Source organism: Odocoileus virginianus, chromosome 16, assembly GCF_023699985.2.
Source record: "Odocoileus virginianus isolate 20LAN1187 ecotype Illinois chromosome 16, Ovbor_1.2, whole genome shotgun sequence".
Lineage (NCBI taxonomy): Eukaryota > Metazoa > Chordata > Mammalia > Artiodactyla > Cervidae > Odocoileus > Odocoileus virginianus.
In genome coordinates this window covers 1,099,840-1,112,240 of record NC_069689.1, presented here as the reverse complement: position 1 = coordinate 1,112,240, position 12,401 = coordinate 1,099,840, and the positions used below count along the sequence as shown (strand labels likewise).

General features: G+C 41.3%; 1 protein-coding gene across 3 annotated transcripts in view; it reads right to left on the bottom strand.

The window, feature by feature from the left end:
- Positions 1-2,838: 2,838 nt before the first annotated feature.
- The window catches only part of PPCDC (phosphopantothenoylcysteine decarboxylase), a 57,455-nt gene continuing 47,892 nt past the window's right edge, over positions 2,839-12,401 (bottom strand). For all 3 annotated transcript variants that reach the window (XM_070477572.1, XM_070477575.1, XM_070477573.1), the window contains exon 6: positions 2,839-3,025. In XM_070477572.1, coding sequence (XP_070333673.1) covers positions 2,889-3,025 — 137 coding nt within the window. In that variant the 3' untranslated portion in view covers positions 2,839-2,888. The remainder of the gene's footprint in view (positions 3,026-12,401) is intronic.

Below are 12,401 nucleotides of genomic sequence, written 5' to 3'. Positions count from 1 at the left end.
CCCAATGACTTCTTCGTGAAAATAGGAAAAAATCCTAAAATTCATATGCAATCTCAAAAGACCCTGAATGCCCAAAACAATCTTGAAAAACAAAACTAGAGGACTCACACTTCCTGGTTTCAAAAACTTAAAGCTACAGTCATCAAAACATGTGGTACTGGCATAAAGATAGACCTGAAGACCAGTGGAATAGGATAGAGACCTCAGAAACAAACTCTGATATATATGATCAAATGATTTTTTACAAAGGTGCCAAGACCACTCAGTGAGGTAAAGTACAGCCTTTTCAACAAATGGTGCTGAGAAAATTGGATAGCCACATGCAAAAGAATGAAGGTGAATTCTTAACACCATATGTAAAAACTCACTCAAAATGGATGAAGGACCCAAATATAAGACCTGAAACAATAAAATTCTTGGAAGAAAGCATAGGACCAAACCTTCACAACACTGATTTGGCGATGATTTTTTGGCTATGACACTGAAGGTACAGATAACAAAAGAAAAAAAATAGACAAATTAGACTTCATGAATATTTTTAAAGATGCATCTCCCAGTGCACCAGCCCCCAGCACTTGTTTCATGCATCCAACCTGAACTGGAGATCTGTTTTACACTTGATAATATACATGTTTTGATGCTGTTCTCTCAGATCATCCCACCCTCGCCTTCTCCCACAGAGTCCAAAGGTCTGTTCTGTACATCTGTGTCTCTTTTTCTGTCTTGCATATAGGGTTATCATTACCATCTTTTAAATTCCATATATATGTGTTAGTATACTGCATTGGTGTTTATCTTTCTGGCTTACTTCACTCTGTATAATGGGCTCCAGTTTTAAGAGGGATGGGATAGGGAGGGAGGTGGGAGGGGGGTTCAGGATGGGGAAAACATGGAAATCCATGGCTGATTCATGTCAATGTATGGCAAAAACCACTACAATATTGTAAAGTAATTAGCCTCCAACTAATAAAAGTAAATGAAAAAAAAAGAAAGATGCATCTCTTGCCTCTCCTGCATTGGCAGGCAGATTCTTAACCACTGCACCACTTGGGAAGCCCCAAAAAACAACAGGAGGGAATTAGAAACAGGCAGGTCACCCTCAGGGCATTTTCTCAACCTCAGAGGATGCAGAGTATGCAGGTTGCCCATGCTTCAGTTTGCAGACAAGCAGACTTTCCTGTGCAATGTCATTTCTTGCCCAGAATCCCTATCTGTGCATCACTGTGGGTGCCCTGGAGAGGATTCTGATGCACCGCAGTGGCCCAGTTCTGTTGGTTTCACCTCAGTATGGCTCTCTTCCTGGCAGTCCTCTGTGGTCCATCGGCACTTTCAGGGTGAGGGCACTAAAGTCTCCTCCAGGTCTGGCTCCAGCCCAGATACAGCATCTCTCTCCCAGCGCATCCTTTCTGCGTTCTGGCAGCATATAGTCTCTTGGTGCCAGACACCTTGCCTTTCCTCGTGTGATCCCCTCCACCAGCCCCAAGGCCCAGACTGGACCCTAACGGTCAGATTCTGTGGCACAGTACCTGCCCGTCCTAAGTATTTAGTGAGTGGACAAGGGAAGAGGGAGAGATGCTTTTACAATGGTATTAGATAAACAGCTTCTCTTCTGAACTCTTGTTGGGAGAGTAGGATTTGATGAGCATGTGTGGGATCCTAAGAATTCTTTTTCTGTTGGTGATGGTCCCTTCTGAGAAATCTTGATTCCTCTCTGCCTTTTTCTTCTACAGGCCTACAATTTCCTCTCTCACTATATCGTTGCCTCTGTCCCACTCCTTGCCTTCCTTTCTTCTTCCCTTCTTTCCTTTCCTACTTTTTCTACTTCTCCTACACCTTAGTTCAGGTTCTTTGTGCTCAGCTTCTAACAGGTTGCTCCATTCCCTCCACCTTACATGCTATATTTCTGATGACCATTTAAAAAATATCACAACTAATGATGTCTGCAGAAGCGTCTTGCTCTGACTATGCAATGGAATTTTTTGAAGCTTTCCAGCCTTACCTCTGTTCTTCTCAGCCTGGTCTCCCAGTCTCCCTAGGAGCCAGGCTCTTTCTCTCTCCTTCTCATCATTACTAAATTGTCCTTCCAGACATACACAGAAGTCTTCTATGCATCCCATTGTGCTTGTAATCCTACAGGGTAGCCCCCAAGGTTCTCCAGTTTTGTGATTTTTTTTTTATTGTGGTAAAATACCCATAATATAACATCTATCATTTTAACCATGTTTAAGTCCACATTTCAGTGATATTAAGTACACATTGTTGTGTAACCATCACCAACTTTCATCCCCATAACTCTTTTCATCTTGTAAAACTGAAACTCCAGACCCTTTAAATAATAATTCCTCATTCTTCCCTAGCCCCAGCCCCTGGTTAACCACTATTTTACCTTCCATCTCTATGAATTCAATTCCCCTAAGTACCTCATCTAAGTGGAATCATACAGTATTTATCTTTTTTGTGGTTGGCTTATTTCACTTAGTGTAATATCCCTGAGGTTGATCTATGTTATAGCATATTGCAGAATCTCCTTCCTTTTTAAGGCTGAGTAATATTCCATTGTGTGCATATATCACATTTTGGTCATCTATTCATTCATCAATGCAGACCTGGTTTGCTTCTGTGTTTCAGCTATAGTGAATAAAGCTGCTATGAACACATGTGTACAAATATGGTTTTGATACCCTACTTTCAATTATTTGGGGTATATACCCAGAAGTCAGATTTCTGGGTCATATGCTTCCCTGGCGACTCAGACAGTAAAGAATCTGCCTGCAGTGCAGGAGACCCAGGTTCAGTCCCTGGGTAGGGAAGATCCCCTGGAGCAGGGAATGGCAACTCACCCCAGTTTTCTTGCGTGCAGAGTCCCATGGACAGAGGCGCCTGGAGGGTTACAGTCCGTGGGGTCGCAAAGAGTCAGACACCACTGAGCAAGTGAGCACACACACACACTTGTTGCTCTGAGGCTGGCTGCTTCTCCGGGGCGACACTGTTTCCTGCCTTCTGCTAATCGGCCAGTGAGACACACCTAGGAGCGGGGATGAGCTTTGTGGTTTCAATTCACACACACATATGTCTGCTCTTGATGGTAGGTACCTCAGACCACTTGCCACAGAGGCCCTCTCTGTGACAATTGATAAAATGATAGAGACCGTCTTGCCAAAAGACCCCACTCTCTTTCCTGCTTAGGCAACATTCCATTTAGGTCAATGGTCTGTGCCCCTACTATCTCACTCCTCCTCCTCATAGCCTCTCTGAAACAGCGTACTTTGGTCATCTTGCTAGTTCCTTGCCAGCAAGTTAGTAAATCTGACATATTCTCAAGAAAAAAGAAATCAACAGGTACATGAAGAAGTATGAAAATATTACCCATAATGATAAGAAAAATAAGTCAATAGAGACAGACTAAAATATGACAGAGACAATAGATTAGTAGACAAGAACATTAAAACCAAAATAGCAATTATAAATATAACCCATATCTTTAAAAAAAAAAGTAGACAAAGCCTGAGCATAAAAAGAGATGCGAAAATTAGTTCTAAAAATGCAAATTTAAATACTAGATAAGAAAAATATTATAGTGATGTTGTTATTCAGTCACTAAGTCATGTCTGACTCTTTGCAACTCCATGGACTATGGCACGCCAGGCTTCCACATCATTCACTATTTCCCGGAGTTAGCTCAAACTATGAGACATCCTGTGTAGAGCCATCCAAGACGGTAGGTGAACTCTCCACCATGGTGGGGAGTTCTGACAAAATGTGGTCCATTGGAGAAGGGAATGACAAACCATTTCAGAATTCTTGCCTTGAGAACCCATGAATAGTATGAAAAAGCAAAACGATATGACACTGAAAGATGAACTCACCAGGCCGGTAGGTGCCCAATATGCTACTGGAGAAGGGCAGAGAAATAGCTCCAGAAGGAATGAAGAGGCTGAGCTAAAGCAGAAACACCACCCAGCTGTGGATGTGTCTGGTGGTGAAAGTAAAGTCCGATGATGTAAAGAACAATATTGCATAGGAACCTGGAATGTTAGGTCCATGAATCAAGGTAAATTGGAGGTGGTCAAACAGGAGATGGCAAGAGACATTTTAGAAATCATAAAATGGATGGGAATAGGCAAATTTAATTCAGATTATCATTGTATCTACTACTATGGGCAAGATTCCCTTAGAAGAAATGGAGTAACCCTCATAGCAAAAGAATCGGAAATGCAGTATTTGGGTGCAGTCTCCAAAAGACAAAATAATCTGTTCGTTTCCAAGGCAAACTATTCAATATCACAGTAATCCAAGTCTATGCCCCAACCACTAATGCCAAAGAAGCTGAACGTTGAACAGTTCTATGATACCTATAAGACCTGGAACTAACACCAAAAAAAGATGTCCTTTTCATCATAGGGGACTAGAATGCAAAATAGGAAGTCAAGAGATACCCGAAGTAACAGGCTAGTTTAGCCTTGGAATACAAAGTGAAGCAGGGCAAAGGCTAACAGAGTTTGCCAAGAGAATGTACTAGTCATAGTAAACACCCTCTTCCAACAGCACAAGAGATGATTCTACACATGGACATCACCAGATAGTCAATACTGAATTCAGATTGATTATATTCTTTGCACCCGAAGATGGAGAAGCTCTATACAGTCAGCAAAAACAAGACTGGGAGCTGACTGTGGCTCAGATCATGAACTGCTTATTGCAGAATTTAGACTTAAATTGAAGAAGGTTGGGAAGGCCACTATGCCATTCAGGTGTGACCTAAATCATATCCCTTATGAATATATGTAGAAGTGACAAATAGATTCAAAGGATTAGATCTGATAGATAGAGTGCCCGAAGAACTGTGGAGGGAGATTCATAACATTGTATAGGAGGCAGTAATCAAAACAATCTCCAAGAAAAAGAAATGCAAAAAGGCAAATGATTGTCTGAGGAGGACTTACAAATAGCTGAGAAAAGAAGAGAAGTGAAAGGCAAAGGAGAAAAGTAAAGATATACCCATCTGAATGCTGAGTTACAAAGAGTAGCAAGGAGAGAAAAGAAAGACTTCTGAAGCGAACAATGCAAAAAAAAAAATAGAAGAAAACAATAGAATGGGAAGAACTAGAGACATCTTCAAGAAAATTAGAGATACCAAGGGAACATTTCACACAAAGATGGGCACAATAAAGGACAGAAGTGGTATGGACCTAACAGAAGCAGAAGATGTTAAGAAGAGGTGGTAAGATTACACAGAACTGTGCAAAAAAAGACCTTAATGACCTGGATAACCATGATGGTATGATCACTCACCTAGAGCCACACATTGGAGTATGAACTCAAGTGGGCCTTAGGAAGCATCACTACAAAACAAAGTTAGTGCAGGTGATGGAATTCCAGCTAAATTATTTAATATCCTAAAAGATGCTGCTGCTGAAGTGTTGCACTCAATATGCCAGCAATTTTAGAAAACTCAGCAGTGGCCACGGGACTAGAAAAGGTCACTTTTCATTCCAATCCCAAGGAAGGGAAATTTCAATGAATGTTCATACTATAGCACAATCGCTCTCATTTCATATGCTAGCAAGTTAATGCTTGAAATCCTTCAAGTTAAGCTTCAACAGTATGTGAACCAAGAACTTCCAGATGTTCAAGCTGGATTTAGAAAAGGCAGAGGAACCAGAGATCAAATTGCCAACATCCATTGGACCATACAAAAAGCAAGAGAATTCCAGAAAAACATCTATTTCTGCTTCATTGACTATGCTAAAGCCTCTGACTGTGTGGATCACAACAAACTGTGGAAAATTCTTCAAGAGATGGGAATACCAGACAATCTTACCTGCCTCCTGAGAAACCTGTTTGCAGGTCAAGAAGTAACAGTTAGAACCGTACATGAAACAACAGACCGGCTCCAAATTGGGAAAGGAGTATATCAAGGCTGTATATAGTCACCCCACTTATTTAACTTATATGCAGAGTATATCATACAGGATAGCGGGCTGGATGAAGCACAAGCTGGAAACAAGATGGCCAGGAGAAATATAAAAAACCTCAGATATGCAGATGATATCACCCTTATGGCAGAAAGCAAAAAGGAACTAAAGAGCCTCTTGATGAAAATGAAAGAGGAGAGTAAAAATGCCAGCTTGAAACTCAACATTCAAAAAACGAAGATCATGGCATCCAGTCCCATCAATTCATGGCAAATAGATGGGGAAACAATGGAAACAGTGGCAGACTTTATTTTGGGGGGCTCCAAATTCACAGCAGATGGTGACTGCAGCCATGAAATCAAAAGATGCTTGCTCCTTGGAAGAAAAGCTGTAAAAACCTACACAGCATATTAAAAAGCAGAGACATTACTTGCTGAAAAAGGTCTGTATAGCCAAAGCTATGGTTTTTCCAGTAGTCATGTTTGGATGTGAGAGTTGAACCATAAAGAAGGCTTGATTGCTGAAGAATTTATGTTTTTGAACTGTGGTGTTGGAGAAGACTCTTGAGAGTCCCTCAGACAGCAAGGAGATCAAACCAGTCAATCCTAAAGGAAATCAACCCTGAATATCCATTGGAATGACTGATGCTGAAGCTGAAGTTTCAGTCCTTTGGCCACCTAATTCGAAGAACTGACTCATTGGGAAAGACCCTGATACAGGGAAAGACTGAAGGCAAGAGGAGAAAGGGGCAACAGAGGAAGAGATGGTTGGTTAGCATCACCGACTCAATGAACATGAATTTGAGCAAACTCTGGGAGACAGTGAAGGACAGGGAATGGTGGCATGCTGCAGTCCACGGGGCTGCAGAGAATCAGACATTACTGAGTGACAGAACAACAGCTCAAACCCATGTCCATCGCATCGGTGATGCCATCCAACCTTCACATCCTCTTTGCCCTCTTCTCCTCCTGCCTTCAATCTTTCCCAGCATCTGGGTCTTTCCAATGAGTTGGCTCTTTCCATCAGGTGGCCAAAGTATTGGAGCTTCAGCTTCAGCATCAGTCCTTCCAATGAATATTCAGGACTGATTTCCTGTAGGATGGACTGATTTGATCTCCTTGCTGACCAATGGACTCTCAAGAGTCGTCTCCTGTACCACCATTTGAAAGCATCAATTCTTTGGTGCTCAGCCTTCTTTGTGGTCCAACTCCAACTCACATTTGTATATGACTATATGGGAAAAACCATAGCTTTGAGAGAGAGACAAACATTTGAAGAATCCAAATTTGATGAAAATTACCAATAGCTACAAAAACACTCAATGAACCCCAAATAGAAGAAATATGAAGGAAACCACACTAAATTACATCAGTAATTGCTTAAAATCAGTGATCTTCAAAATGCACTATTTACAAAATGGAAAGTCAATTGACAGCCTGGGAAAATATATCAATTTGGTTTCCAATAAATATGTCTAATGAATTTATAAACATCAGCAATAAAGTCATAAAATGCAATTAAAGATTTACAATAGCAATGAAAAAGATAAGGTCATTGAAAATAAATCTAACAAAAGATGTGCAAAATATTTATGTAGAAAGCTAAGAGACCTTATTGAAAGGCAATAAGAAAACCAAATGGAGCAACACTATGTTCATGGATATAAAGTTTTAATACTGTAAAGTTGTACAGTATTGTGCAAATTGATGTACAGTTTTATTACTTTTCCAACCAAGTCCTAATGGAATTTTTTACATAAAGCCAAAAAAGATTAGTAGCCAGATCCTATATATCAATTAGAAAGACAAGTGATTCAAAAGAAAAAGTTTCAAAAACACAAACAAGCATTTCACAGAAAACACAAATGGCCTGTGAAATTTATGAAAATACACTTGGCCTTGTTAGTAGAAAAGGAAATGCAAATAAAACCACAAATTACCATTTCATGCCCACTGGTTTGGAAACATTTTTAAAGACTGACAAAATGTTGGCAAATGTAACTCGTACACTGCTGTGGGACTAGAAATCAGTACACTCACTTTGAAGAAGAATTTTACATTATTTGTGAAGGTGAACATTCACATACCCTTTGACCCAGCAAGTCCACTCCTGGAGACATGAACAGAACATTCCCAGAAGCACTGTTTAAAATAGCAATAAAAATGGCAACAACCCAAATGTCCTTTACAGTAGAATGAATAAAAACTTATGGTTCAGTCACACAATAGAATATTGAAATGAAATTGAAAACTACATTTCTGTGCAACATGGGTTGTATTTTCTAAGGATGACCATCACAATATATCCTGTCCTACATGTTCTCTCCTTCTTAGATGCCAATGACATGAATATTAGATCTTTTTTTATAGTTCCCTGGGTCTCTGGGGTTCTTTTCACTCTTTTTTTTCCCCAGTTTTTTTTCTCTCTGTTGTCCAGATTGGGCAGCTTCGTGGATTCTTTCTTCTGTCTTCTTCCATTTTGCTACTGAGCACATCTACCAAGGTTTTTAATTTGGTTAATGAATTTTTCAGTTCTAAAATATCCATTTGGTTCTTCTTTGTATATTTATTTGCTGAGATTTTCTCTTTTTCCATTTGTTTCAGATGTGCTCTCAGTCACTTATTAAAGCATTGTATGACGCCTGTTTGTAAATCTTAATCAGATAACATCCCTGGAATCTTGAGTGTGGTATCTATTAATATTTCTTTTATCCTTCAGTGTGAGATTTTCTTGGCTATTGGTGTGACAGGAAATTTTCTTTTAAAACTTGGGTGTTCTTGCTATTATGAGACTTTGGATCTTATTTAAACTTTTGGTTTTAGCTGGCTCCCTCTAACACTGGTCCAGCAGAGGAGGGGAGGTGCTACCCCATTAAGGCAAGGCAGGGTTAGACATCCAGGTTCCCCACCCTGCTCCGTATTAGTTAGCTCAGGCTTTCATAGCAAATCACCACAGACTGGGTGTTTTAAACAACAGAAATTTATTGTCTCACATTCTGGAGATTGGAAGGTCCAAGATCAAGGTGCTGGAGTTTGATTTCTGGTGAGAACTCCCTCCTTGGCTTGCAGCTGGCCACCTGCGCACCCTGTCCTCACATGGCCTCTTCTCTGTGCGTGGACATCCCACGTGTCTTTTCCTCTCCTTATAAGAATATCTATTGGACTAGGACCTCACCTTTATGACCATGTTTAACCTTAATTACCCCCCTAAGAGCCCTATCTCCAATATTGTCTTATCAAGGGTTACAGCTTCAGCTTATGAATGGGGGTGCACAATGCAGTTCATAACAGCCTCCACTGACTCTGGAGTGGGGAGTATTATCTGTTATTGCTGGGAGGGCATGAGAGTTTCTGGCTTCCACTAGACCTTCCTGGCTATGAGGAGTGGGTGTGTCTCCTACTGCCCCCAACAAGGCCTCTACTTACACTATACTATTCAGGATAGTGGCAACCTCTGGAGTGCTGAGAGGAGATATGATATGGGGAAAGGTACAAAAGGCTCCAAGGAATTGGCTGTGTTTTATTTTCTAGTTGTGAATTAAGTATCTTGGTATTAATTATATCATTATTATTTAAACAGTAAATATGTTATCTATGGTATAGTCTTTTTTTTTCTTTTTAAAATTTATTTATTTTTTAATTGAAGGATAATTGCTTTACAGAATTTTGTTGTTCTGTAACATAATCAGCCATATGGCTGATTCATGTTGAGGTTTGACAAAAAACAACAAAATTCTGTAAAGCAATTATCCTTCAATTAAAATATTCCAGAATTCAAAAAATAAAAAAATAGAAAAACCCACCACAACAAAATAGAAATATGGTCTCTCTATTTAGAATGTTTATAACATAGCTGCTGCTGCTGCTAAGTCGCTTCAGTCATGTCCGACTCTGTGCGACCCCATAGACGGCAGCCCACCAGGCTCCCCCGTCCCTGGGATTCTCCAGGCAAGAACACTGGAGTGGGTTGCCATTTCCTTCTCCAATGCATGAAAGTGAAAAGTGAAAGTGAAGTCGCTCAGTCGTGTCTGACTCTTTGTGACCCCATGGACTGCAGCCTACCAGGCTCCTCTGCCCATGGGATTTTCCAGGCAAGAGTACTGGAGTGGGTTGCCACTGCCTTCTCCGTAACATAGCTGAGGTGCTCAGAAATAACAATCTACCATCTGTGGTATTAAGCATTATCTATGTGCCAGGCAGGGCTTCCCAGGTGGTGCTAGTGATAAAGAACCTGCCTGCTAATACAGGAGATGTGAGAAACTCAGGTTAGACCCCTGGGTTGGGAAGATCCCATGGAGGAGGGCATGACAACCCACTCCAGTATTCTTGCCTGGAAAATCCCCATGGACAGAGGAGCCTAGCAGGCTATAGTCCATGGGATCATAAAGAGTCAGATACAAAAGAAGCAACTTAGCATGCAAGCACACATAGGCCAGGCATTGTGCTGAGCACTTCGCATATATCGTTTTACTTATTCTACACAATCCATTTTAAGGATGAGGATGCTCAGGCTCAAAAGAAGTCAGAATCACAGAGATGGAATTCAAGCCCAGGCCTGTCTGCCGAGCTCATACTCTTCAAGCCCACGGCACCTTGAATGAGGTTAAAACTAATTAGTATCATTTATCACAATCATCATGTGCCACTCACCTGCCACCACAAATAAAATCTGAGAGAGAACATGACTCCAACAGGATAGATAATGTCACTTGAGAGAATATTGGGGACAAGTTAACATGTCTCTACCAAAACTAGCCCAGGTCATCATCTGAAGTGGGACAGGACCTGCCCAGGTGAGCAGGGATAGGGACTAGCCAGGCAGGCAAAAGGTGTGGCTAAGGCCTATCAAGCCCTGTTGGGGAGCTGTAGGTCCTGCCCTATGCAGCCTGCCCAATAAGTGGGCAACAAAGGCCTGCCTGTCCACTGGGGTGAGGGAAGTGGCTGAGCCATAGTCAGGAGCCTGCATAGTCACTGTCCATGGGAACAGTGGCTAAGGCCAAACAAGACAGGATTGTTCAGGGGCTGTCAACTTCCAATATAAGGCCACGGGTCCTGGAATGAGAATCCTGGCAAGACTACATTTCAAAGTCAAGCTTGGAGTGTTGTACACCCCAGATTCAGGCTGAGATCTCAGTAGGTGAGTGCCTGCCCAGGGTGAGGGAGGCCTGGTCAGTCACAGCTGGGTACCCTTTTGAACATTAAACACGGAGAGGTCAGGAGCAAACCTGACCCACACCTTCCCCCCTTGGAGCTGCTGAAAGGGCAGCTCTCACAAGCCCCAGTACATCCTGGGGATGGGCACGGGCAGCCAGTTCACAGCGAGTGATTTATAACCTGGCCTGGCTGTATATGTGTGCGTGCTCAGTAGTTCAGTCACATCTGACTCTTTGGGCGACTCCATGGACTGTAGCCTAACAGGTTCTTCTGTTTGCGGGATTCTCCAGGCAGGAATGATGGAGTGGGTTGCCATTTTCTACTCCAGGGCATCTTCCCAGTCCAGGGATTGACTGCATCTCTTGCATCTCCTGCATTGGCAGGTGGGTTCTTCACCACTGTGCCACCTGGGAAGCTCCCAGTCTGGCTATATAAGTTGGACCAAATGGATAGTACTGTAGGAATTTGGTTATTATGAAATAGTCTTCTTTTTCTCTTATAATACTTTTTAACTTAAAAATTTCTAATGTTCATGTGTCCATATCAGCTTTTCGGGGGTTAGTATTTATATGACATCACTTTGTAACCTTTAGCTTTCACCTTCCTGTGTCTTTCTATTTAAAGTGAGCTTTTTGTAAACAGCAGGGTTAGATTTTGGTTTTTATTTAGTCTTATAATCTTTGTCTTTTAATTGACATATTTATACTATTCACATTAGTTATAACTACTGGCACAGTTGAATTTACCTTGCTATTTGCTTTCTATTTATCCTTTGTACTTTTAGTCCTCCTTTTTCACTTTCCTTTGAGTTAACTTTTTAAAAATTTTTATTATTTCATTTTGCTCTACTGCTAGCTTTTTAATTGCTTCTTATTTTATTACGATATTAGTGGTCATCCTAGAGATTATGTCAGTTTACTATAAATTAGTCCTTTCACAGTTAGTACTTAATGCAAATACCTTAGAAGAGTTAACTCCCATCTTTGGTGCTGATATATATATATATATATGTACACACACTCTGTCCATGGGATTCTCCATGCAAGAATACCAGAATGGATTGCCATGCCCACCTCCAGGGGATCTTCCTGACCCAAGGATTGAACCCGGGTCTCCTGCATTGCAAGCAAGTGGACTCTTTACCATTTCAGCCACAAGGGAAACCTCCAAGTTTAGGCCGTGTTGTGGAAGTCACTTAGTCATGTTTGACTCTTTGAGATCCCATGGATCTCTAGCTTGCCAGGCTCCTCTGTCCATGGAATTCTCCAGGCCAGAATAGTGGAGTGGGTAACCATTCCCTTCTCCAGGGGATCTTCTCAACCCAGGGACTGAA